This window comes from Xiphophorus maculatus, chromosome 14 (assembly GCF_002775205.1).
Source record: "Xiphophorus maculatus strain JP 163 A chromosome 14, X_maculatus-5.0-male, whole genome shotgun sequence".
Taxonomy (NCBI): Eukaryota; Metazoa; Chordata; class Actinopteri; order Cyprinodontiformes; family Poeciliidae; genus Xiphophorus; species Xiphophorus maculatus.
In genome coordinates, this window is record NC_036456.1 from 1,713,603 (window position 1) to 1,740,658 (window position 27,056).

General features: G+C 41.6%; 1 protein-coding gene across 9 annotated transcripts in view; it reads right to left on the minus strand.

The window, feature by feature from the left end:
- The window catches only part of LOC102219889 (neurexin-2), an 813,998-nt gene that overhangs the window by 47,988 nt on the left and 738,954 nt on the right, over window positions 1-27,056 (minus strand). For 7 of the 9 annotated variants that reach the window (XM_023346052.1, XM_023346050.1, XM_023346051.1 and 4 more), the window contains 2 exons: window positions 19,752-19,923; window positions 1,487-1,576 (listed from right to left, as the gene is read on the minus strand). In XM_023346052.1, the coding sequence (XP_023201820.1) occupies window positions 1,487-1,576; window positions 19,752-19,923 (262 nt within the window). The remainder of the gene's footprint in view (window positions 1-1,486; window positions 1,577-19,751; window positions 19,924-27,056) is intronic. The other 2 variants (XM_023346053.1, XM_023346056.1) reach the window with 1 other exon arrangement.

Here is a 27,056-nt window from a genome sequence, read left to right on the forward strand (position 1 = left end):
TAGGACACCGCTGTATTGAATCCATTTAGAATGGCAATTAACATATCAAATCTTCTTTAATATTCACTTTATCAAAATTTAAACTCATGAGCCGATGGGAATGTTTACAACTAATAAGTCATATTACTTTCATCTATTGACAGATTTCAAAGTGGAGAAGAAAGAGAATAATAGATTCACTCTTAAGCTCTTCTCTTCACACTTTCGTGGCACACAGATAATTTCATAAAGTTGCTAAATCATTTTTTATTGATTCACTTTTTCATTCAACTTTAATCTCCCCAATCCTTTCTAATTTCTGTTCTAACTATTCCCAGCAATTGTGCATTCGCTGCGGCGCCACAGGAGAGAAAAGAAGTCAGTTTATGGGCGCTGAATATGAATACAAGGATTGTTTTGTTTTCATCAAATAAACATGTAGGCAGTTCATTTATCCTGTTTGTTTCTTGCAAAAAAAACAAAAATAAAAAAAAAACCTCATCTTTCTCTCTGAGACAGAGTTTTATCTTCTAAATTCATCCTACTGTGTTTTCGGATAGCGTTTCAAAGAGAACCCCCTGAAGCTAACTGTCTTTACGCTTAGGTTGTGATCATCTCAATGCATCTCCAATGCAAAAAAAAGAAGCAGTGCATATATATTTATTTACCTCTGTAGGTTGTTTTTGTTGTTTTGTAATTTACTGGCTTATTCTTGTTTTGAAGAATCAACCACCTTCAGCAGCACAAACACACGGCACGAGACAAAGACAGGAAGGTTGGGACATTCGGTACTCAAAGGGTTAAAGAATGATGAGTTTAATGGGACCGCATTAAGAACTCAGGGCGCTGTCAGGTACAACACGGGCAGGGGCAAAGAAGGCGCCCGATTGGCGCACTGAGTGCAGACTTCATACAAAAACGGTCCCTTTAACTTTTAGTGACTTTCATTGGAGGGGGGTTGTGGTAGGGGTGGAAGGGGTGTGGGGTGGGGGTGAGGGTTAGGAGGTGAGGGGGGGTGGGGGGGTGGAGGGGTCCTGTACTCGGAAAAATCCAGTGCAAATCAAACTTTTTGTTTTTACATCCAGCCAACATTCAGCAAACAGAAGACACAGGACGGAAGCGGTTTACATGTGGTCAGATTATTAAGGGTTATGTTGGGTTATTTGGAGATTAAAGCTCTGAAGAGATGCAGCCCCAACTTAGGGTGCCTTGGATAAAGACCCCTGAAACGTGGCCTTGTTAGAAACTATAGAGATATCTCTCTTTAAAAGCCAACGAAGGTGAAACTAAATCTGGTGGAACATGCTTCAATTCCAGTTGAGCTTCTCAACACCATAAAATCTGGTCGTTGCTACACTTGGTAGTTCTACAATGACGGGAGCCTATAGTTTAGTTCAGGAGCCAATCACATTTGCCCCTGCTGCATGGCACTGCACCTCCTCCAGAGCTGTGGTTAACGGTAGGTTAGGCGGTTAGATCATTAGTGGAGTTAAAGGGATTTTATTACCTTTTTCGAGTAGCCACTCATCAACTACCCGACCAAGTCGGTATGGGATTCTTTGTCTAGCAAGAGCCAGGCGCTCATTATCAAAGTTCCCTTTAAGAAATTTGGAGAAGACAAATTAGAAACAAAACGGTTACAGGCAAATCTGGAAGTTAAGAAAGTTAGAAGTTAGAAGGGCAACATTGCAAAAGGTTTAGCAGGTTATGAACTTTAAATCAGCTTTAGTTAGGACAGGAAGAACTTGATGTTGTTTTGGGCTGGTTTGTTCGGTTAGACAGGTTAACAACATTCTAGTTACCTTGAGTTTAAATTAGTTGTTTGTTTTAATCTGATGCCATGTTAAACAGATTTAAAAGTGATTTAGATGTAATTTTTTTTTAAGAACTTATCATAGCTCTTAGCACATTAGAAAAATCATTAGCGGTGACAAGATATGTTAAAGCCAGCAAAACCAGCAGTCAACACAAGTACAATAAGGAAGGATAAAGCAGTACAAGACATTTCAGTGTCAGCAGTAAAATATTGTTTCAAAAGGAGCATGACATAATCACACATTAAAAGAAAAACAAAAAACAAAACACATTTCGTGGTTGTTCTTAAGGAAAGCGCCTTGAAGTTCCCATTGCGGATAAAGAGTTGTCGTTTAGCCAAACGGCACCTCGAAATCTGACGGTGCTGCGGCGTTCAGACCCCTTGAATCACCGTTCCGTTTTTCACCTAAAGCAAAACGGATTAAGTAGATCTGTCAGAGCACCAGTAGTTCTCGGTGCTTTACCCCTCTCTCCTCCCCACATACCCACAAACCTCCTCATGCGTTCATGGAGAACTTCTCATTGGCACTTGGCAATTAGCAGCACTTCATCAGCGTGTCAAAGAAGTTTCATCACTGCTGAGGCAACTTATTATCCCTCACTTCACTTCAATCAACCTCTGGGTCACGCTGCGTTGCATCTCCAGCACCGTCAACAGAGACGGCGCTGAAATTAGGGGGGGGGGATGAGGGGAGCTGATGGTGACCAGGCTGTGGTGTGTGTATGTGTGTGGGGGGGCTTGATGATGTCTGATGTGATGGATTAATTAGGAGTTATTGTCCATGTCAAAAGGCAGTCTTAGAAGATTACAGGCTAAATAAAAACCCAGTAGGGCTATGTTTAGACAGCGCTTTTTGAAAATAGGACAACTCACAAAAAACAACACGTACACCTAACTTACTGCCTGTTTTAATAGGAAATCTGAGAAAGCAGAAGACTGGAGTGGTGCTGCTGAAATTATCTGCAGAGAGAGAGAGAGTGTGGGGGACTCATCCTGCATCCTATCTGGAGTGTACTTTGATTTAGCGGCGCCACTGCCCCGTGCTGCTGCAGCAGAGATCTAAAATAGACCACCTCTCGGTTCTGCAGTACCTACTTCCTCTCCCCAGGGGTCTCCCTACCCACGCCTGCCTGCGTGCGCAAAACCGCCTCAGATAAGCAAAACAAAAACAAAAAAATAGAAAGAAAAAAGATGTGTTTGCACATGTAAAAGGCCTTGTTGTGTGTAAATTCTCTCGCCTGTTTGTGGGTGAGCAGGAGGGCTACATCAGAGAGCATAATGACAAGTTGATGGAAGAAGAAAAGCAGAGGATGGGAGGAAAGGCTGAAATGAGGGGAGGATAGAAGGATGAGTTAGGGTCAGAGCAAATGAACAGAAAATGACTCATCATAACAAAGATCAAACTTTAAAAAAAATCTAAATCTAAGGTTCGAAGAGAACCTAATCGGTGTTTCCTCAGTTCACCCTTCACCCTTCAGCTCTCCTCTCTTTTAAATCAGCTGCACATTTTTGTTTTGACTCTACCTGCGAGAACAAACGGTGTTCTTTCCAAAACCGTCGTTTGTTCTAAATTACTAGAAAAAAACCACAGAGCAGCAATTACATGTATGCTTTGACGTTGCACTTAAGATTAAGCGCGCTTCTGCTGTGCTTTTCTGGAAAGGCAGCGAGGCAATTACAGCCCTAACACAAGGCTGCGTAAGTAATGACACGGCCACTCTGCTGCAATCACTAAATTAGATAGAGAGAGAGAAGAAGTGTGTTGGGCAGAAGGCCAGGGTGGGGTGTGGCAGGGTTGCCGAGGTTGCGGAGATAAAGCAAAAAAGGAAAACCGGCAGACGATTCCTATGTGGGTGGATGTTCTTCCTCCTAAAACCCTTCCTTTCCTCCGATTCACACTGTAACCTCCAGCAACCAAACCTGCTGTATGCACAATCTGTTTCATCCCCCTCTAGTGGCAGGGCTGAGACTCTACACTCAGAAATGTATTTTTTTACTCATCTTTTCTTCTCGAGGACATTTTTTTTTTTTTGTGCGATTCAGGCATTCTTTCCCTAATCCGTTCCCCCACGTCTTACTCGCTTATTCCACCCTTCTTGCCGGCTCTTTTCCTTCTTTTCCGGCTTGTCCCTACCTTGTTCTGAAACAATCCTTCATCCACGCTTCATTCTGTCCTTTCTTTCACCCTCCTGCCAAAATCCATTTCCGTCTCTCTCTGGCTAGTAACTTGCACGCCCCATTCTCTCCAACTTTCTCATCTTCCACTTTGCTTCATCTCCATTATTTCCTGTCTTCTTCCTTCCTCTTTCCACTGGGCCTGTTTTTAGCAATTTCTCATTTCTGTTTTTGTCCTCCCCCCCCCAACAATCTCGCTCGCTCACTCACTCACTCACTCACTCACTCACTCACTCACTCACTCACTCACTCACTCACTCACTCACTCACTCACTCACTCACTCACTCACTCACTCACTCACTCACTCACTCACTCACTCACTCACTCACACTTAATCTCTGATTTGTAACCACGTATTCTTTCTTTCCCTGCAAGGTTTGTTACTGGGAGATTAAATGTGGTACACTGTGGCGTGGTGCTTGCTTGCTATCTGTTACTGACGAAGAGTGCAGCAGACAAAGTAATAACTGTACTGAGTGAACTGTATGCGGGGTTTTTTCTTTCTGCCAAACAGCAGCATGCAGCAACATCTGGATCAAGAAGCAGAGACTGCCATGACAGGGATTACATCTACAAACTCCAAACACTGAAAGAAGCCTGGAAAAGAGAAAGCATTGTAGGGATGGAAACCTGGATGCGACTGAAAATCACAACATGTGACGAGAGCGGCAACAATTTCCTCCTGCTGGTCGGGTCTTTCGGTCCACAGGTGATCTAAATTCCTCCGTGTGTTTTCATCCATTTGGATCTGCGGAGAAATCTGTCGGTCTGAGCAAACCGGCTGAAGGTCGCTCTGCATCAGAGTGGAGCAGACGGTGGGTGGTTGGCTGATTAAACAGCTGGGCCTCCGTTCCCAGGACTCTTACTGTTGCTTGATATGAATCTAGACTATTAAATCTCACACTTGTTTTTTTGTTTCTCCTAATTTACAAGGAAGGGGAAAATAAGCTAGTAGATCAGAAATGGTCAGGAATGTAATTGTTTTAGCTTTAAGTGCCCATTAATTGATGTGTGTACCAGTACAGTAGCATGCTGCCACAGTGACTTCTATAGACATTGTTCCTGTTAAAACTTTAAATTTCATCACGTTTTGAGGACCCGATGCAGGATAACACCATAAAGTAGTTTTCTTTTATCAATAAAAAAAAACAACTAAATGCAGGAAAAATATTGGTATTATCAGGCCAACTCATGCCACACTTTTCAGATTTGTCTTTGTAATGAGCTACTTGTTTGGTCTATCAGAGTGGTTGGCACACTTTTGCTTATCTGCTCAATGCTAATAGCTTAGCTAAGTTTTTGCTTAGCGTCTCAGCGCTTTGGCTAACTTTGAGAAAGTTTAGCACACGTAGCTTCTCTCAAATTAATTTCTGCCGATAAATTCTAAAGTGCCAATTGACTTGGTTGTTTTCGACGCTTTCAGTTGAATAAAGTTTGTGTTGAAATTTTCGACCCTTCAGAATTCAAGTAGTTAGACGTTTATTTTCATGCTCTTATTTTGAAGTGGGTGAATAACTTTATTTCAAACGAGAAACATACAAAAACAAGAGACAAACATAAATTAAATATCTAAGGGCATTTTAGAACATGTAAATTATAATGTCAAAATTAAATTGGTGCTGGAGGATTGTAGTCTTTCAAGGGCAGATAAGGTCTGAATTGAAGTTAGCACTTTAGCATTAGCTTCTACTAAATATTGTGACGGTGTAGTGCTTTATTATTAGTGGAAAAAATATCTATAATGTTTATGATTAGACTGTTCATGCAGTATGACATGTACTCTCTTTTTTTCTCCCAAAAACTGTTTCAAACAAGAAACAAAAGAACAAATAGAACACAGACAGTAGAGAACAAGCTATAAATACAATAAAATGTAATGACAAAATTTATTTGGTGCTCAAAGGTTATAGTTTTTAAGAGCAGAAACAATTTGAATTGAAGTTAGGACTTTAGCATTAGCTTCTGCTAAGTACCATGTTGCTGTAGCGCTTTAGCATTAGTAGAGTCATAGTTTACCATTAGTGCTTTCAGGTTAGCATAACTATTTGTTTTAGCTAGCTGGTTTATCACACAGAACCTCATTAAAAATGGAGACAAGGGTTATTGGGTTATAGGCATATTGCTGCTCTTAAATGAAGGCATGGGCCATAACTCCCCATGAGTCATACTCAGGCAGCTTGCTTGAAGCCCCAACCCCCCCTGTGGTTTGGACTATCCATCCAAAACCCTGTCTGTGTTTCCTTTGGCACCTCATGTCTGCTGCCAGACGGTTTGTCCAGATAACGGCTATGATGGGACCAGTTCAGGGAAGGTGTCACATCTGCCGTGCCACAGGGAGGGGCAGGTACACGCCGCCTGACTGGCACCTAGGGATGGGGGCGGGGGGTAACAGATGCATCGGCACACGGGGAATGTAAACTATCTGCTTCGATGAGCGTCTGGGACGACTTGCCTTCAAGTGCGATGATAACCAAATCTTTTGCCTTCCATGTCATTGCACATGTGCACATTTGTGTGGTGGCATTTGACCGTGTGATGCTCTGAGAGGCCAGCTGGACATCATGTCGCTCTGCAGGCGGCCGGATGCCCTTGTACAGGACACCCACACTGGAAATCTATTCACGAGAATGGAGATTACACTGGAGACGGTTGGCCCGCGGCCACGCCGCTCTGCCAGTCTTCGACTGAAACCTCCCCCTGTAATGTTAGTCTGAGTCTGCCAGCTACTTCATTCAAATAATTACACAAAGAATTTATCAGAATTTTAACGTTTCTCCACGTTTCCCAAGCTGAGTTTGGAGTTTGTGAAATGAGGGAAAAGACCCTCCTAACCCACTCATTTATTTACATCAAACACGTCCCCCCTGCACTCATGTCTGCCTGTGTTTTAATCACATGGCTGTCATCGCTTTAACAGTTCGTCATCTCTCGTCTATGCAGCACTTATCGGTCCAACAGCTCGTTTTCATTTCTTCCCTCCACCACCTTTTATCTCAGCCACAGATTGATTTAATGCAAGAGCTGCTCCCAGAGTCAGCCGAAGGATCCCCCTCCTCTCCTCCCCATCCACCCGCCTTTAAAAAAAAAAGAAAAAGAAAAAAAACGTGTAGAAATCAAAGTTGTCACTTCTCTAATTACCCAGAGCAATCTTTTTCCTCTGCCGATCTGCACTACTTAACTCCCTCTCTCCTCTTCATTACTTTCTTGACTATTTCTCTGCTCTCTCCTTCTCTCTCTCTCCCCATCATCCCATAGCCACAGGCCAATAATTTGAGATACCTTCCAACTGTGCAGGATCCAATCAGATGGAGTCGCAGAGCACCAGAGGCCCAATAAGAACCAACAGAATGTCACCAGTGATGAGCGACTAAGCTGGCTGCCTTCAGTTCCCTCTCGCTCACTCTTTTTGGTTGTACTGTTTTTTTTCTGTATGTGCAAAACGTAATGAAAACCCTAAACTAGAAAATCACATCAAGCGTCAGCCGTTCCTCAGCTCGCGTCGCCATATCCCTGGAGCTCAAGCGTTGTCACTCAACCCATACAGTAGCTGTCATGAAGATATTGGAGTAAAAACTTCTTTGAGACTTTAACCCAATCTCACGATAATTAGGTCTCATCACAAGTCCTAATTTACATCCGCTACAACCAGACACACGTTCAGTGATGCACTGCCGGAGGCTACCGCAACAGAGCATCGTGTCCAAAAAAATTCAGTCAGCTTAAAAAACAAAAAAAACACAAATGGCTGCTCATCTGTAGAATCCTCACAGTGAAGAGGGGCTTCCTGCCAGCCCTGACAGGAGATTCACCCCTCTACATGATCCATCATGTTCTGCCCAGTGAACCATTAAAGCTACGGAAGACTGCCTTCCCTGTGTCTTGTTGGGAGGCCCAAACTGCTGAAGCGAAATCTAGTCCACATTCAGCTAAAGTCCCTCCCGCCTCCAGTCATTTGTCTGACTGCGGCATCTTGCGCATAAGCGCGCCCCCCTCTCCTATCCTAATCCGTGTGCTCTTACTTTGCTTTCAGCTACTCTTTCGACTACTTTCAGAGTGCTCTCATGTTGCTTTTGCCAACAGGCAGAGGGGAGGCTGATCTTCTTGGCTGCTTCAATCTCCTCCTCAAAGTGTCTTTATCTTCCCTGTTTGCTCACACGCCGCTCGGTTCGGCTCTCCGTCTCCGCCGCGATGGAGCTCGCAAAGACAAAGATGGATGCCGAGCAGACAGTGGAGGCATATGAGTAATGATAAAGAGAGGAAGGATGAAGTGAGGAGCAGAGAAGAGCGCTGTGTTGACCCCTTTTTCTTACACCATTTATCTGAGATGTAAGAACATCTTAGCGGCTCAGCTGGAAGAACTGGGGCTGACCTCGCCGCTACAAAGACTTTCTGCTCCTCTGTGAATCCACCAATCTCGTCTTTCTAGTTTCCTGTCTGAAACATCCAACTTTCATTTTGAAAGAGCCCTTCCAAAATTGCCATTCCATTGAGGGGGAATGGCAATTTGCTAGTTATTCCATCTTGTCCTGTGCCACCTTGTTCTGTCTATGAGGACGATGATGACTTCTAGATGTACCCTAGAAAAGTCTTTGGTTTTGAGTTTTGTAATTTTTCGTGAAGTATAAAATCAAAAGCAACCACATTTACCATGGTTTAAAATTACTAAAACTACACAGAGGCATGATTAGGGTTTAGTTTGGTGTGCTCCTCATCGTTGGGGTGAAGGTGGACACCATGCTGAGATTCAAAAGACCATCGTCCCGTTTACACAAAGCTGGTTTTCAGTGACACCATAACATTTTTGCTGTGATCTTACACTTGTAAGAAATGAGGAAGACATAACAAATGTGCAAGGCAGCCAGTGTTTGGTTTGGGAAAAACTCACAAGTGAAGGATGCTTTGTAAAGAGAGGAATTTCTAGAAACATACATACTCAATAGCTACCCTAAAAAAGTAGTCTTCATCATATGGCAGCAACTCCATGCATTTAGGCATCTAGACAAGCTGAAGACCCCTTGCTGATGTTCAAGCAACATCAACAGAGTGGTGAAGAAAGTTCTTGTCTTTAAATATGAGATGGCTGTTGGTGCCAGATTAGCTGGTCTGAGCTTTTTTTTATACTGCTTCATGCATAGCCATCTCTCCCAGGTTTACAGAGAACGGTACAAAACAATGAAGAGAGAATAATACACAGTAAGCCTCTGTTATGTGAACCAAAATGCCTCGACATAGAAGAACAGGCAGACTGGTTCGATATGATAGAAATACAACATTCGCTCAAACAATCAATGGGTACAACCGGTGTGTACCATCTCTTAACATACAGCATGTTGAACCTTAAAGCGGCAGAACACATCTGATCCTACCACGAGAGAAAACACAGGAAACGAAGGCCACAGCCTGCACAGGCTCATCAAAATTGAACAACAACAGAGTGGAAAAATGTTGCAGAGTCTGATCAACTTTAATGTCAGCTACAATGTGGAACAGTCCAAATCTGTCCAAAACAATTTGTCCTTAGCAGTATAAAAGTAGGGATCCATTGTGTTTTTATCAACAGCTCAGGCTGATGGAGGTGTGATGGTGTCTTGGTGCCCCTAAGACATCTTATTGACAGATGTAGGTAGTGAGGAGTTATATTCAGGTGAGCAACATTTTGGGAGAAACTTACTTCTAGCAGTTTTACTTTTTGCTCACAATTGAATTAAACTGTTTTGAAGTAAATCTACTTTTACTTGTGTACAATTTCTGGCTACCATCTTGAATTATTCCACTGATTTACAAAACAAGCTTCATTCTGCTACTCTTAGTTTGTGTCTGTTCACCATGCTGTTCCAGGTGGAGGGCAAGTAAATACATAAACCCATTTCATAAATCAGAATATAATTAAAAAGTCCCTTTATTTCAGTAACTCTACGAGAAGACATTATATAAGATAATTAGATAAAGACTGACATTTTAACACCTTTATTTCTTTACTTCTATTTTCTGTCTCTGCCAGCAGTTAATGAAATTAGAATATTACATAAAACCAATTGTAGAACTTTTGTAGGAAATTGTAGGACTTTTTATTGAACACGTTTTTACTCTTAATTGAGTAAATTTTTGATTTTTTTGCTTTGTTTCTTTAATCTGACACATAAAATAAAGTCAGTCACTTAGGGAAAGTAAGGGATTCACCCTGATATTAGTAAGGTGTCATCAACAAAGTGTCCAGTAGTAGTTTGACGGCAATATTGAAAAGAAAAAAAAACGTTAAACATTTTTTGTTTTTCAGGTTTTTCTGCTGCGTTCTTTTCTCTTCCAGTCTCTTTGCCCATTTCCCTTTTTCTAACTTTTTTTCTTTGTTTAATGAAACCCTGCACACTATGTCAAGCTACGCCAAGCTGCCAGCTAATCGCTCTTAAAGGAATCACCTTGTTAGTGTAAAAATACAATTTTATGCCAGTCGGGCTGCATTATGTTTGACATTTTCATGGGTTTAGCGAAAAAGATTGGAACAAATTATGTGTTTCCGTGACAGGCTGCGACAAAGTGCCTAAAGATATAATTTAAGATGGCTTTCCGCGAGTCGTTTATGTGCAGACAAAACGATGGGTTCATCTATCCATACGAATACTTATCTGTTTATATAAAGTAGAGGTTTCTTATAAGCGGTTTAGCTTTATTTTATTTCTTTAATCCTCTATCAGTTAGTGAAATGCAGCAACACAACAATAAAGCCATTCACAAGACGTTCAGAAAACTTGGACATCTCATGCTAAGTGGCTCTAAAGAGCAGGCTTGTCTCCTTGGCAGCTGCATGTAGCAACACACTCTATATGTACCTATACATGTGACTCAATAGCAACAAATAAATGGAGAACTGCACATCGCACTTGACCACTGTGAAACATTTTCTCCCTTGGAGCTCTGCCTTTCTGCTAGTTTCTGGAGCAGCTTTTGAAAGGGCAGCCGGCTTCTTGTAAGAGGGGGATTATTGCTGCTGGCGGCCCCTCACTCGCTAACGCTGACCTCTCCTCTGAGAGTCTGAGCGCCGTGTTCGGCAGAGAGGAGCTCTGAAGATCTCGAGTAAAGGCACATTTTGTGACGAAAAGAGAGACAGACTGTGCGGTTCGTCGTGTCCTTCAACGAAGAACGGCGACTCCGGCAGAATTAGCGCTAAAACACGGCAGGAAATGCTGGTAAAAGCAGCTGGCGGAACATTGGGGATGTCACTCATCTCGCAAATGATTCAACATTCAGTGTACAGATAAGCTAGCTTTACTTGTCTAACGTTAACACCTCTATTTAATCAGTAAAATAAAATAAAATGGCGCAAATTGGAATTACGAAAATAAATTGGCTCAATGGAAATACGGCAACTTTTAAAAAAGCTATTTTTTTGGAGGGGAACAAAAAGCGGAAAGATGAGGTTTTTCACTAGTATTGAAATGTGTGTATTTCGCAAAACTGCAGTGTAAACGCTTTTTTTTGTTGTTGCATTTTTCACAACCGTTTGTATACAGTAGCAACGCGCTTATTTGTAGGCGCATCATTCCAATGTGTTGAATCTGTCACTTTTCTGTGAAATCGCAGACTACAATTTCCCCAAAACGCTGCATACGTATCGCTCCTGAGGCTTATTGCTCCAATGTAAGACGGCAGCGTCTCCTCTGATTGGCTGGTAGATCATGAGCACTTGCACCATGGCTGAATCCTGTTTACATCCATTCATGCCATTATTTTTAGTGAACAAACTTTTCCATAAGTGATTTTAATTGCGCTTCTTATTTAACGGAAACAACCCAATAAGCTTCTTTTCCAACATTAGCAGAATAAGGACAAAGTTTTGTGCACGTTTGTAATGGAAACACAGCTACTGTCATGTCTGAAAGTATAGGAATAAAGAGTGATGTCTGAGCCAAAGAGGAAATTTGGTTAAACTTTGCCCTTTTTTTAAAAAAAAGAAGAGTAAAATACAGTTATGACAAAATGCCTGTCAATTGTGCGATGTGTAAGTTTTTATTGTAATGGCTGACAAAAACCATTACGTCATGTGCTATTGATCACATTACATCAAATGTAAATGTAAAGAAAGCTAACTTAAATTTAGAGCTTTAATAAATTGAAATGAAGACTGGAAAGAAATGATCAAGATCTAGAATAAACTAGAATCTAGAAGGATGTACATGGATAATTTAGATCTGAATGATCTAAATTATCCATGTGAAGATGGATTGTCAGAGATTTGTCTGTATTTTCAAACTTGAAAAAGTTGAGGAGAGGAGAAAAGTACTGACAGCAGGGGAATCAATAATTGTGCCACTGATATTACTTTATAGAAAAAAAGTATATTTTTAACATAGGATCATTTTTTTGTATTCGCTGTATAAATATATACTCAAATTAAAGTTTGGATTTGTCCACAATTTTCTGCGCATTAATGCTACTGCAATAAAATAATGTATTTGAAGGCCTTCTGCACATTGTTGTCAGCATTTGTTTTGATTTGTGGAAATTTTGGGTTGAATAATTTGAACAAATATCGACCACAAAAGAACAGAAATGGGCAGAGGGCTCCCTGACAGAGATAGTTTACATTCACAAGGTTATTCTCACCAATTCATCGAATCAGATCAGAACCAAAGGCGAGCTATTTGCTAAAGTATTTACAGAATTCAGCAATGTGAGTTCTCAGTTTTTATTCATTTAATGAGTGAAAAACATTGGCAACGCTTTATTTGAAGGGGTGTGAATAAGACTGGTATAACACTGTCATAAATATGACATAACATCTGCCATGAACATGAAGGAGTCTTCATGAATATTTACTTTAATGCAAAGTTGCATTAAAAGTTGCATTAAAAGTGTCAACTTTGCATTATTCATTAAATAATGCCATTTTAATGCAAAGCTGCATTAAAATTTGGATTAAATGTCAATTGAAAGTGTCAACTTACAATAATAATAATAATAATAATTTTAATTTGTCATGTATTTTCATAAACAAAAGTCTCAAAGTGCTACCCAGACGTAGTTGCGGAGCACAATGTCAAAGCACAACGTTGAAAATCAATGGTAAAATATGATCGCAACTTTGAATTAAAAGTGTCATTATTTACCAAAAGACTCCTTCATGTTCATGACTCCTTCATGTTTCACGCCATGACAGGCATTACACCTGTCATGGCATGACATGACAGGTGTAATGCCACGTCAGTCTTATGCACACGCCTTCAAATAAAGTGTTACCAAAACGTTTGCTACTCTGTGGTTTGGCTGCCCGACCGGAGCATCACTCAAACATTGTGAGATGTTGACAGTAGAAGTGAGGTCAGTGTGTGAACCAGCTTCAGCTGTCTGACAAAAATAGGATTCAGCACAGAAACTGAAGCAGTCTGACGCTGAACACTGACTCAGCCGCTATGTTGTTGTAAATTGTGGATCTGAAAATAATCGCCTTCTTTGATCCATCAGAAAGTACTATTCTTAAAGAATAAAAGAAAATTGTGTGTGAAATTGCACCATTATCGTGTTACACGGAAGCGCCGCCAACGCTGGCCTGTTTATGCGCGGCCGGTTCGCTGCTGTTGGGGTGACGCCGGGCTGCTTTCACCCAGCTCCAGCCGAGGCCATTTTGGGAATAAGAGAGGTGGGGATGCGCCACTAACTGTTGCCGCGGCAGCCAACGGCGACACCAGACATATGGAATTAGCTGACCCTGGCCCTTCCTCCCCCCTCCGTCCGACATGTTTCGTCTGCTCTCCGTCCGTCATGTGCACACATGCGTGTACACACATAAACAACCGAGGCACAGAAAAATACAGGATACATAGCCAATGCGCTGTGCGACGCAGACACGCGCACTGTCACACGTAGGATCAGACGCGGACCAGACCCAGACTCCCCTCAGGACGGCAAACATCACTTCGTGGGACATCAGACGACGTGTTGCGTTGCCATGGAATGCTCCTGACCCGTGACGGCCGTGTTGGCTGTCAACATCTTGTCTCTCCGCATCATCCGCTTACGAACGCAGACCTCAGAGGGAGCCTTTTGAGGAAAACTACACAACCGGCCCCGGAATGCGACAACCATTAGGGAGCGAGGCCGTCTATTAGCATAAGTGTGTGTATGAAAATGATAACGTACCACTGACTTCTTTTGTCTCGTTTCTTTTAAGTGGGCAAGCCTCGTCCTCTGGGACCATTTATTCTGCTCAAGCTGAGACAAGAAAAAAAATATGCTCATGTAACTTTCTGTATGTGCAAAACATTGTGGCAGGCCTCACAATGACATGGTATCCCAATGAGACTGCCTGATGCAGGCCATGACAGCCCCTCTAGGGAAGGAGATTAAACAGGAAGCTTCATGTCCTTGTTTTTAAGGGATTAGACAAATTTAAAACCTGCTATGCCAAAACTGAACTCCTGCTTGAAGACACCTTTCATGACAACCTCTTAAATCGGGTTCTACTGAGACGGGGACGGCATTCCAGTAACACTGCATGCAGAAAACAAAACTGGCTCAGACTGGGGGTATTGACTATTGTCTTTCTCATTTAGAGAATTACAATCTGGATCGTACGAATTTGTTTTCACGTTGCAAAAGTGTTTACAAAATACAACCTGTCTTTACAGGGGGTTAGCAAGATCTCGAGGCACAAGATGCAACAATGGCATTTAAGTCAACTCTGTCTTAACTCTACCCAGTCGTCACCAACGTGTGATTTGTTTTGGTAAGTCTAAGCCTTTATTACGAGTCTCGGATATGAATGTTTGAGACTTTTACTTTGAAGTAAGAAAGGAAGTGGTTCTTTCTAGGTCCTCTTTGTATTGCCAGCTATAAAAAGACTTCTCTTAGGGCTAGAGGGTAACATTTGGTTTTAAAACCATAAAATCACTAAGCTTTGGGTACTCAGCCAGTGAGTATATTGCAGCTGGCTAGCTTTCCAGTTGATTTTTCCAACTCATGGGTCAGGATTTACGAGTTTCGACTACAAATGGAACCTAACAAATTTTACAGTTTTTCATTTGTTGTAATTGGCGTTGATGAAACGAGAGGCAACTGGCCAGGGTCTCCACATAAACCTCTATGAGCCACATCCTGGGAGTTGCTACCCTCCTTCCTTCTTTGTTCTTTCTGTTTTATAAAGAAAATAAAGCTATTAAGTTATTACAATATGTTGTAATTACTTATTAACGGTAATAACTCCAATAACGGTTGGAGACCAAAATTGTGACATATTCTTCAGCTAAACAGTATGAAATAGTAGGATGAATGTATGTTTGATCAAGTAGTGATGCTTGTGTAGTACTTTGTTAAAATAAAGTACTAAACTGTGGGCTAAGCAATACTGATGTCAAGTGGAGGAAAACCATCCATGTTATGTCAGTAAGGATGTTTGTGTTTTTCTACTCCTTGCGTTTCATTTCCTTTCATTTCATTCTCTGGTAATTTGTTTACTTTGTACCTAATTTGCCCAAAGAGTGTCAAAGAACTAAAAGCCAAGAGCATTGACTATTTTCTACATAGTGCAAATAAGTTCATCGATCAATTAGGCCGGGCTCCTTATGGGTTTCAGTGCATCTCAGACGAGAGTGTGAGATAACATGACTAGAGCAGAAGTCTTGGGAAGGGTTGCCAGTTGCTGGTCGTTTTGCCACACCACAGGTTGCCCTCCTGACCTCTGAAGACTAGAACGGAGATTTTGGTAGGTATTCAGAGGTGATGCTCAGTATAAATGTTTTGGTTGGTGCCATTAGTCATGGTCTGCATTTTAGGATGTTTTCACACCTGATAGTCCGGTAGACTGGGTCGGCTGGGTCGGTTGGAGACCAAAATTGTGACACTTGTTACATTTTCAGCTGGTGTGTCAAATGAGCCAAACCGTTTGAAGAACCGGTTCTCTCCCTCACCCGTAGTGGCGCTGCGCTAAGAACCGCTGAAGGAAACGACATAAAAGCCCACTTCCTGCTATTGGAGAGCTTTCCATCCGCTTGGCATTCACATTTGCATTCGAAGCGCGCCAGAGTTCACTTCAACCGGACCGAAACCTACGTTTTTTTTCTCTCCCTTGTAGGGGTCTTTTGTGGGCTCTCGTGTCCCTTATATGAAAGTAGGCTGACAGGAAAGGGGGAAGGAGAGTGGGGAAGACATACGGCAAATGTCGCCGGGTCTGGGAATCGAACCCACGACGGCCGCGTCGAGGACTCAAGGCCTCCAAACGTGGGTCGTGCTAACCCCTACGCCACCACAGCACGCCCGAAACCTAAGTTTTAAGGGGGACCAGAGTTCACTTTTTTGGTCCACATCAGAGTTTGATTGTGCAATCACACCTCCTCACAAATGAACCGGACTTCCTAGGCAAACAAATTAGAGTTTTAGTAAAACAGACTAAACAAGGCTGGCATCAACGCAACCTAAATCTTTCCCCTCTACCCCCGACCTAAACAGTTTCACACTATGTACTACTTAGCCGTGACTTGCAACAACTGGTGAGCTCTAAGAAAAGTGTGTTGCAGACAAACAGAAGGAAAATGTTGGGGTAATCTTAAGAGAGTAGCTTATTGAAATGGGAGTTTTGACATTGCCGAAGGTGTCATCCTCTAATTTGCCTGAGGATTCGGCAACTCGGTGCTCACTCTTTGATGTGTCTTTGAACTACGAACAACAAAAAGAGATGTTAAAGGCTGTAGGAGAAGGTGCTGGCATTGGAACGTTTGCGAGGGCGAGCTGAATTAGATAAAGCTTTCGCTTTTTAAAAACTGAAGCAGGAATCTGAAAGAGTTGCATTGACTTTACAAAGTGAGAAGTCAACGCTAATGAAAGAAGGTAAATTGTCAGAGTTGTGTGATGTGGCGTCTCACCGTGACTCCTCTGATATGATGATTGGTTTAAACACATTGCTTGAATTTAGAAGAAAAAGGTTTGGTACGTTTTCATGGTATTCTGTGTTGCTTTTGTGAGTTATGGTTGGTCACACTCAGGACACTTCCTAACCATGAAGTGACTGTCAGGGCTACACCAAATGTGCAACATTGAAGGCAAATGAACTTAAATATGGTGTAGATGGCTGTTTTAACCCACGTGTTACATGTTTAATCCTCTAGGTTGATCTACGAACAAATCACAAAAGCACCAATCATTTAAAAAATATGGCATTGTTTTGCAACTTTCCTCTTTCTGCTTAACATGGAGGACTCTGTTCTTATTTGAGGCTGAGGTTCACAAAACCTTTAAGATTGTAAGAACAAAATGACTTTTCCGTTTTTTGCATTAGAAACAACTCAGAATATTAGGGATTAGTTGAACCTAATTGCAAAAACCCAGTGGTCACGTTCACGTCTGCTAAGCAGCTAATGAACTAACAGTGAAGCTAATTTTACACTTAGTGCTTTTGCAAACTTTGAAACATTTAGCGCACTTTGCTTCCCCTAAACCAATTCTCCTGAATAATTTTGAAAGCGCTATTTGACATCTAGGGTGAAGTTTTGGTTATTGACTCTTTAAAATTTTTCAAGTAGCCACACATTTATATTTATGCTCTTATTTTGAAGTGGATGAAGACTGTCTATGCAGCTGTTCCTTTTCATCTCCTCATGCTAGCCTGTTCCTTGCCATAAGAAGACAGTAGAAGATGGTAGAAGACAAGATATGAACAAACCATTATGGAACATGTAAATTATAACATCAAAATTAAGGTGCTCGAGTGTGGCAGTCTTTCAAGGGCAAACATAATTTAACCTGAAGCTAGTGCTTTAGCATTAGCTTCTGCTAACCGTGTTGGTGTAGTGCCTTAAAGTTAGCAGAACGAATGTTTATGGTTAATACTTTAGGATTAGCAGGGTGCCTACCACTGAATAAACCCCCAAATTGAATAAACCCCCAAACAGTAGGTTTTATCTTTGCCCTGGACACTGGCTTTCTGACCACACCCTTTTTTGTGCACCTCATTTGTCAAAGTTTCCACCTCTGCCCCTCCCTCATTCATCCCTCCTGACTTTTCCACACTTTTTTTTTTTTTACAGTGTAGCCTCCTCTAAGACTTTGCTCCCTTAAAGTGTAACAAATCTGCTTTCACCAGAATGCCACTGAGCCAGAAAGTGAAGACCAGGAGTCTTTTAGACTGAAGTCTCCACCAAAAAAAAAATTCTTTTTAAATGGTTTGAGCAAATCTGGCTAATGTAGATGAATCCAAGCTCATCTGTTTTCCTCCTGCAGTCCTCATAACCTTTTCAAACTTCATTTAAGCTCCAAACCCCCACCGGGGGGGCGAATCCAGAACTTATCAGATAAACTAACAAACAGAAACAAAACAACAGACGTCACATGTTGATCAGCGGTAGGAAAAGGAAAGAAGCGTTTGATGAGGCCACCCAAAACGGTAGGGTGGAGGGCGGAAGGAGTGGGGGTAAAAAAAAAAAAGAGAATACTTTATGTTCTGTGCATTCATGTTTCTTGATGAAACAAAACCTCAATCCGGATGGTGACATGGAAGTTGTCGGTGTTAACAGGCTGCTCCGCTGTTCTCCTTTAAGCGGCAGAGTGCTATCTTTGGAGCGCGTTCGGCGGTGAAAAGGGCTGCATTTCCATCATAATAACGAGTGAAAAGAGTGAACTGTCACAAGGCGCTTCCTCCTCTGGCTGTGATGCATGCCCCTCAGTCTGGCCTCGCTGTGCTGATGGATGAGCAGCAGAACGCGCTTCTCTCAAAGCCAAAACAGACCCCCCCCCCCCCCCCCCCATTCTGTCCGCCCTCCACCCATTGCAGGATCACTGCTGTGGCGACGAATGTCACAGTCTTTTCGCTCCGTACCTCATGTCAACAAGAGGAAATATCACGGCTGCATTAGCAGCCCCTCTCCCCGTGTGTTCGAACAATGCCGTTACAAGCGAAGCACTTTTAGATAATGGAGATGAAAGGTGATATTGACAGGGCTGGGAAAGGAAGGGAGGTGGGATCCTCATTTCGTATTCAGGTTGCTTAGTTTCAACATCATCATTAATGCAGGCTGAGAGTCCAGCTTACCCCCGGTGTTTACCCATATGCAAAACTCATGTTGGGAACAGAAAGAAGAGGCGCTTTCCTTTGAACAACCACGTACAGCAGGAGGGAGGGAGACACACGTTGGAGAGAGAAATTCACTCTGAGCTTCTGAATCACCACAAATAGGCTGGAGATTCAGGCAGAAATAGAAAAGCGTGATTATGCTTTAACGACTGGTGGGGGAATTAGCACACTGCCAGCAGTGACTCACAGGGTGTTTGGTCTCATTTAAATGTCATATGTTGGAATAACGTTGAGCTTCTCTATACGCGGAAGCCAAAGCAGGATTTGGAAACGTCACCTCACACTTTCACGGGATGAAAAGTTTCTCCTCCTTCAATTTGTTTTTTTTTTTTTCTTCCCTGTCTGGGATATTAGCATTCAGCTGACCTCCATACAAGTCCGGGCTCCACAGTGCCAGCGGCTACAATGGTAGACCAACTGCACAGGGCCGATGATCTTAGATGGAAGATTACTTGCCTCGGGAAGGCTGTTTGGTTCTTCCTGCCTTTTGGACCAGAACCTGACTTAATCTGTTTGAATAAAACAGGCGTTCTCTGAGGGTCGCAAAAAAACAAAACAAAAACAAAATAAATTAAAGTCAATTCAAAACTATCTTTGAATAAAACAAGGCAGAGGAGGTAATAGCTACTTTCTCTCTCCAATGTGTTCTTCCAAACTTATTAGCAAACTTCATTACCCTGACATTCTATATTACATTAACCCCATAGCGGGGGTCCGGGGCCTACCTGAGGGGAAACGTTCGATGACGGGCTGGTTGTCCACCTGCAGCGTGGCGTTGCCGCCACTGCGTGTGAATCGCACCACATGGTATTTGCCGTCGCTCACCATCACCGCGCTCTCCTCGATGGTGATGTCGTCTGTTCCCACGTTGAAGATCACGCCGACCTTTCCCCGTTCCTACAAACGGAGAGCAAAGACAACTTTTATTAGAAGACACTCTAAGACAAATCGGAGTTTTGCTCTCGGTTGGTTAGTCCTAAACATACAGTAGGTCCCCCTCCTTCCTATTGGGAGACTATGGCTCAGGCAATGCGACACAAAGTCCCCAGTTAGTCTCTTGTTGTATGAATGTCTTCAACTGTCAAGCTGTGAGAGTTAAACAAAGATAACTCAGCACTGGGGTCTCCAAACCTGGTCCTACATGTAACCCACACAAAAGGTTACTTCAAATACACCTGATAATAGTAGATTGTAGGTACGTTAATTTACTTCAATGACTACTACCAACACTACACAAGTAAAAAGAAAGTTGGCCCTGATCAGAAGATTTTAAAATCACGGGAGCCTAGGTGTGAGCAACAACAGAGGAGAGCACACAATGTCTACAAGAAAGAGTAGAATTTCATATAGTGAACAATTGTGGATCAACATTTACAAATAACCAAAAATTTCGCGCTTTTGAAAAAAATAAAATAAAATAAATAACGCAGTCATTTCGATGTGTCTGTCAATTGTTCATTCAATGTTTCACGGCTAGTGACCAGTGGGGTCACCATCTACCAGTTCACTCTGTCCTCTGGGCTGGGGCTCGCCATCCAAGTTCTTCAGAAGATGATCTTGGGGTCTCTGGGCACTACAGGCTAAAACAATGGTCAGGTTATGTTTTAACAAAAATAACCTGACCTGGAACAAGGCCAGAGTAAAGCATCTTAAAATACAGGATGCTAATATCAATAAAGCTTAAGCTACAATTCAAGGAGATCGTCCATCGTTTCTCAAGATTTTTCCATGTTGTACAACAATATTCAAGTTATCAGAGTTCAATATTACCAACACATCAGCAAAACTAAAGAAATTAGCTTATATGTGGTAATATACTGTATATATATATATATATATCTAAAAGTGCCAATTAACACTATAACACTATGTTTAACATCAGAATGTGGATTAGAAGCTCACATTAGCTCTGACCTACTCAGAACAGAAAGTTCCCAAGCAATGCCAACAGAAAAGCACATTATAGCACCATGAACCATGAATTAGCACCGTTGAAATGTTATAACATGTGCTAACAGGAAAACAAGTGCAACTACATAGAAAAAATACAACATACACTATAATAAAAATAAATAAATCTTACTATACAATTTTATTTTTATTACATTTGATCAGTTACTAGATATTTTAGCCAATTTTCAGTGAATTTACTGAGCCAACTCCCGAGCGCGTGCGATCACCGATGCTCTGATGCTACACAACGGATTATTCCGGGCTTCAGCCGCTCACAAGGGAAGCCTTCTGAGATTTAATAAAAACGGATTTACTATTTTGAATTATACAATATATTTTGCAAAACTATTTTAACATTATTTTTTTTCTCACCGATTTGCAAGATTCTTCATCAAATTCGACAAGATCTTCTAGGCTATTAGCGGAAACAACCGTCAGCTCTGTGATCTCAAGCGTGTCTGACGTGTCAATCATAACTCTTCTTCTCTCCAATATTTGTGTGAGTTTCTGCTGGTGCAGCTCCGTGTTGCCTTCAGGAGAATGGGACATCAAAGTATCATCCATAAAATTTCACCCACATGGCATTTACTGTGCAAACCAGAGCTTTCACTGGAAAAACAAAAGTTCCAGATCCTTTTAATGCCATAAATATATGGAACAGAAACGTGGATTATATCTTTATGTAGATCTATTGATTTATAGATGAATAGTTTTACTGGACAGAAATGACAGAACAAAGCTGGTTCTTAGTCAAATCCTAATGAGTCAGATTGAAAGTGTCATGGAGTCACTGAACAGCCTCATGACATTAACGCTGACATGAAAAATAATATTGAAGAAAAATTATATAAAATAAAATCTAATTAAAAACATAAATAAGTGATAGGTTCCTTACTGTTATTGTCTGTAAAATATATTTCTTCTTAGTGTTAGCTGTGGTCCCAACAAACCCATGGCACTTTAACAATATTATTTTCCCTTTTATCTGAAAACAATGACTGTTTATTCTTGCCACACAGTCCTCTGTGTTAATTATTGTTCAAAAGGTCTTGCCATACAGGTTTATTCCTCTGTATTTACTGTAGTTTCTTAGTTCATTCTTGCATTTTGTTCTTCATTCATTTCCATTTAGTTTTCTTTGATTAGTATTATCCTCTCTTGGTTTATTGTTGTCTTCTTTAGTTTCTTTTCTGTTGCTGGTTTTATTTTATCGTTAGTATTGACGCTCACCACCAGTAATCTTTACTCATCACGTCATTCACCTGTCTGTGCCGCCTAATCATCAAGTGTTTCACCTGATTTGACACTCATATTGATTTTTCACTATTCACCGCCGGATTCTCTGATTCCGATTCACATCTAGTTTGTTTCTCTGTTCTCCATCCTGGTTCTCCTGTTTCAGAGTTTTGCGCAACTTTCGTTTGGCTTTTTTTTCTTAACCCCCTACGGTGCGGGTTGCTATAGGAACTCCCACTGAGAAGAGGTCCAGAGGCAGAACCACAGCTCACAGAACAGACTACTCCTCCCGTAGAGTGATGTCTTAATTTCTTGGACTTGTTGCCTTCAATATTGATTGAAAATATACTTTTATTAGCCAGATAGATGACTTTTAGGATATCACAAATTTTTTTTAATTTTTTACTAGCCATTAAGATTTTCCTGACAACAGTTACAACCTGTGTTCTGGTTTTAACCATAACAATAAGGCATTTTCTTTTGTTGAGAAAGAAAAAATCTCGTTAGCTTCTACATAGTTTGCAAGGACAGTTGTCTACTGGGCTTAACAGATGAGAGAGCCAGAGAATTCTCTTTATAGAGAATAGTCATGTACAGGCATTTCTCAGCCAACCATGAAACACAAAGAACAGCAGCAGGTGGCATTTAAACTAGTCAGATACCAACTACTACATACATTCATGAATGAATAAAAAAAAAAGCCAAATCTTGCAGGAATCAGATCTTTGCGGGACAAATCAAGACTGAACAGAGTTTAGACGGCAACAGTTCGCCATTTGTGTAGGTTAATCTTTTTGCATTTAACTTAAGTTAACTTGCAAAATAAAAAAAACAAAACAAAACAAAAAAAAAACATAGTTGTATTTTCTGCTTAAAAACAAAATTCAGGGGGAGATTTTCACAAACGAAATTTATATAAAGCGCAATGAGCAGGGTACCAAACAAGGAGCCCTGAGGAACTCCTGTGATACTGAGAGACAACAGGAAAAAACAAAACAAATTGAAAAACAGTTTACACCACTTACATGTGCCATATTTTAACAATCCACACCCAAACAAATCTCGCTCTTAAATGATAATTTCTTTAACATTCAGTGGATAACAAGGTTATAGAAGGGAAAAAATAAAAAATAAAGTAAAACTGATTGGCAGATAGAAGTGGATATAAAATATGGATGGATAACTGACAGCGGCTACCATGCGTTGACAAACGGCTGCATTCAAGTTATCCGTTGTAGCTGAACGACTTATTGACACGCAAGACAGATTCGCTTTTTTGTTGTCCAGGGCCGAAACTCAAAAGATACTGTCCAGCAGGTTCCTGCAGCGAGGCAGAATGCCCTCATGTCTAGCAGAAGGATGTCTCTGTGAGCATCAGATCTCACACACATCATCCTGGTAAAAAGAGACGGTACTTACCGAGGACTCAGGCACCTTTAGTATTCATCTTCCGGCCAACCCCCCCCCCCCCCCCCACACACACACACACACACACACTCCCACCTCCCCTTTCCCATTTATTAGTGTTGACAGCCGCCCACTGCTTCGAGTTTATTACAGTCAACCGCCTACTCTACTCTTTCCTCCCGCCATCTCTCTCCTCTGCCTCCATGGTTCCTGTCCTCAGTCCCAGGAAAGGTCAAAGTCATTTACAGGCTGCCAGAAAGCCACGGAACAAGCGGCGCGGGAGGGGAAGCGGAGCGCACCGGAGACAAACACGGCAGCAGACACGCCGTCTGTCTGCCAGAGATTCCTCCGCCGCAGTTTCACCTCGCTCAAACTCGCAAAACTCCCCGCCCGAAAAACCCCCACCCCAAAAGAACGCAGAATGGGGCCAGGTGGCACTCCGCAGCGACGACTCCACTGATCCCATTACCTTATTAGCTATGTGCATTTTATTTACGCCGTTTCCCATATGTTGAGTATTTCAGAGGTGAACGTGCGACTTTTGCTTGCAGCCATGTTGTGTTATTCATGGCTGATTAAGAGCTTTGAGAAAGACAATACAGCGCTGGAGAGAGCAAGTTCATTAAGTAAATAAGTGCAGATTTTGCGCGGTATGTTAATGATTAGCATAGTCATTAATGACATTATGTTTTTTAATGATTTAATTGTATTGCGGTGAACTTCTACATGGCTTCGAAAGTTTATAAATTTTGCAACTACATATGCTTTACATTAAAAATGCTATTTATTTATTATTATTATTCTCTTTTCTTGGCAGAAGCTTGGTCATTTTCTTGCATCAGACTGTAGCATATTGTATTTATGCTGTTTTTACCTTGAGAAACTACAGATGAAAACTAGCCTTTATGTCAAACTCTGTCATATTATGTGATGTGCCGTTTGAAATAAATATTAAATATGCCTGTCACAATAAGCTATAAATCCATTAATTGCATGATAAGTTAAAACAAGCTCAATTTCCATTTGCACAGTTTATTGTGTTTTCTTGTTTTTTCTCTTTCTACCAAAAACTGGATGTTAAAAGTCTTCAGTCTGGTTCATTGGTCTCATCCAGCCTTTTTGTTCACATAGACTTTATGATTCATTTTATTTGTCGTTTCTGTTGTTTTGCTTGTTTGTTTTAGACATTTAGAGCGTCTTCCATTTCCAGCCTTATATAAGTGTATTAAACTTTTATTTGTTTATCTTTGAGTATGTGTTCTTGTGTCATTATGCCATTACCGTTGTATCGTTTCAAAATGTTCTCAAAACAACAATATTACCGTTTATCGCGACAACCTTGTCGTCTGGCAAAATTTGTCGCGACAGAAATCAGCGAACAGCAAAAATCTGCTAAACTTGCGACTCGGCGGTGCTGACTGTACGGACTGAGCATGCTCAGAAAGCAGGACTCGTTGTTGATTGTGGGAGCGGACGTTGGGGCGGGACAGGAAACGACCCCGGCTCCGGACGCCAACGCCAGATTTAGACAAACTTCCACTCAGATGATCTCACCCTGCAAAGAGGCTCAAATGACAAAGTGCTTCCACCTTCTTAGGTGCCTAATGAATTGATTCATGTTATGTAGCAGCCCTCACAGGCTCTCTGCTCACTATTATTCCCTTCCAAACTATCGCTGAGCGATTTTTAAAAAAAGACAAAAAGAACGACAACTCAATCGTCGCTAAGATCATGGCAGTCGTTCAGACGCTGCGTCACGAGGAGGAAAACGATGATCCCCGTCAGGTCCCACACACGGCTGAGACCGTAATCACCACACCTTTTTTGCTTTTGCTCAGAGGATTAATTCGATTTCACAGATCGGAGCGGAAAGAATCTGTGCCGTTAAGACTGAAAAGCAGATAGGACAGTTGAATCTTGGTGATATTTACACAGAGATTAGCATTTGCGTTCCGCAACACTAGGGTTCTTCTCCATGCTGAAGGAATGTATCGAGCCCATTACAGCAGGAAGCCTCAGGGAACCAAAAAAAAAGAAACACAACAAAAAACAAAAAAATGATTTCTGTGATGCAGTAATGACATTTTAATGGCCATTTCCCTTAAGCGAACGTATCTCTAGACACAGGAGGAGGAGGGGAAAAGAAACACTGTTTGAAAGACTGGGTGCAGTCAAGCCTGCAACTGTGAAAATGAAAGGAGAGGGGGGGGGGACCCAAAGTAAGGCCCCGGCCGCGGTTTCAACACCACCACTTCTTGGCTGCCACTTAGCGGCCCTTAATCTGCTGCGGCTGTCAGCCGTCGTCAGGAGCCCGGCTCTCGCATGCCTCCGCTTTCGTCTGGAGGCCGGCTCGCCTAGCGGCTCTTCCTGCGGGTCAGGCGGGAGGTGGAGGTGGGGGCTTCAGACCGATCCATGGAAATTGAGCTTGTTCCCTGATCCACTTTCAGTTACGTCCAATTTAAATCTCAAGGAAGACAGAGTCTCTTTTTGAGATCGCGAGCTTTGTTGAAACATTCAAACGTCTACAGACGCAAGGAGATGAGGGGGGAAAAGAGAAAAAATGTCTGTAGATTGGAAGGAGATTCAGCTTCAGCCAAAATCGTTCTTGGTGTTGTTACAGCTGCAGAAAGGAAGGGATTTTATTTTATTTTTATCTTGGGAGTGAACACAGGAAATATCAAAATTACAGTACTTTACAAAGTATTCACATCCCTTTGGTCTGGATTTTTCACACTTTGTAAGAAAGCACAACTTTAGCAGGATTTATTGACATTTTTACGCGACAGAGCAACACAAAAATAGGAATGAATAATGATGCATGGTGCTTTTTTTCTAAAAAGTAAAACACATAAAATTGTTGCGCAGCAAATTTTCCTCTGAAGTCATCGACAGTGGAGTCTCACATATTTGTTGTTCTGTATTCTCAGATTCACCTATTTGCAGACACTTCCATGGAACGTAACTCCTAATTTCTTCCACAGAAAATCTGCCTAAAGTTGCAGAATAATTTTGTGAAGGATATCAAAATGATTTGAAAGAAGCTTAAACACCATGACGATATGCTACTTGACATGCTATTGGCTAGTGTTTATAAAGCAGCCAATTCAGATAACGGTGCTCATTTGTCTTGATAAGATGTTTGATTCTGCAATAGTGCCAAGATGGTGCTAATGCATTTAAAGGTCTATTTGGTGTTTGAACTGGTGGAGTTGGAAGTTACAAGTGTTTCTAGAGGGGTGTCAGGTTTTTGCATATTCCAGCTCTAAGCCAGCGGTTGTGGTCGCTGTGATCACTCAATAGAGTCTGACTGTGTGTGATTCATTTTCAGTTCAAATCCAGCTGTTCTGTGAAGGCCTCAAATGTTTAATAGTTTAACAAAGCAAGCTACAAACCTAAGCAATGCTAAAAGTTTAGAGCTACAATGGAATGGTTTA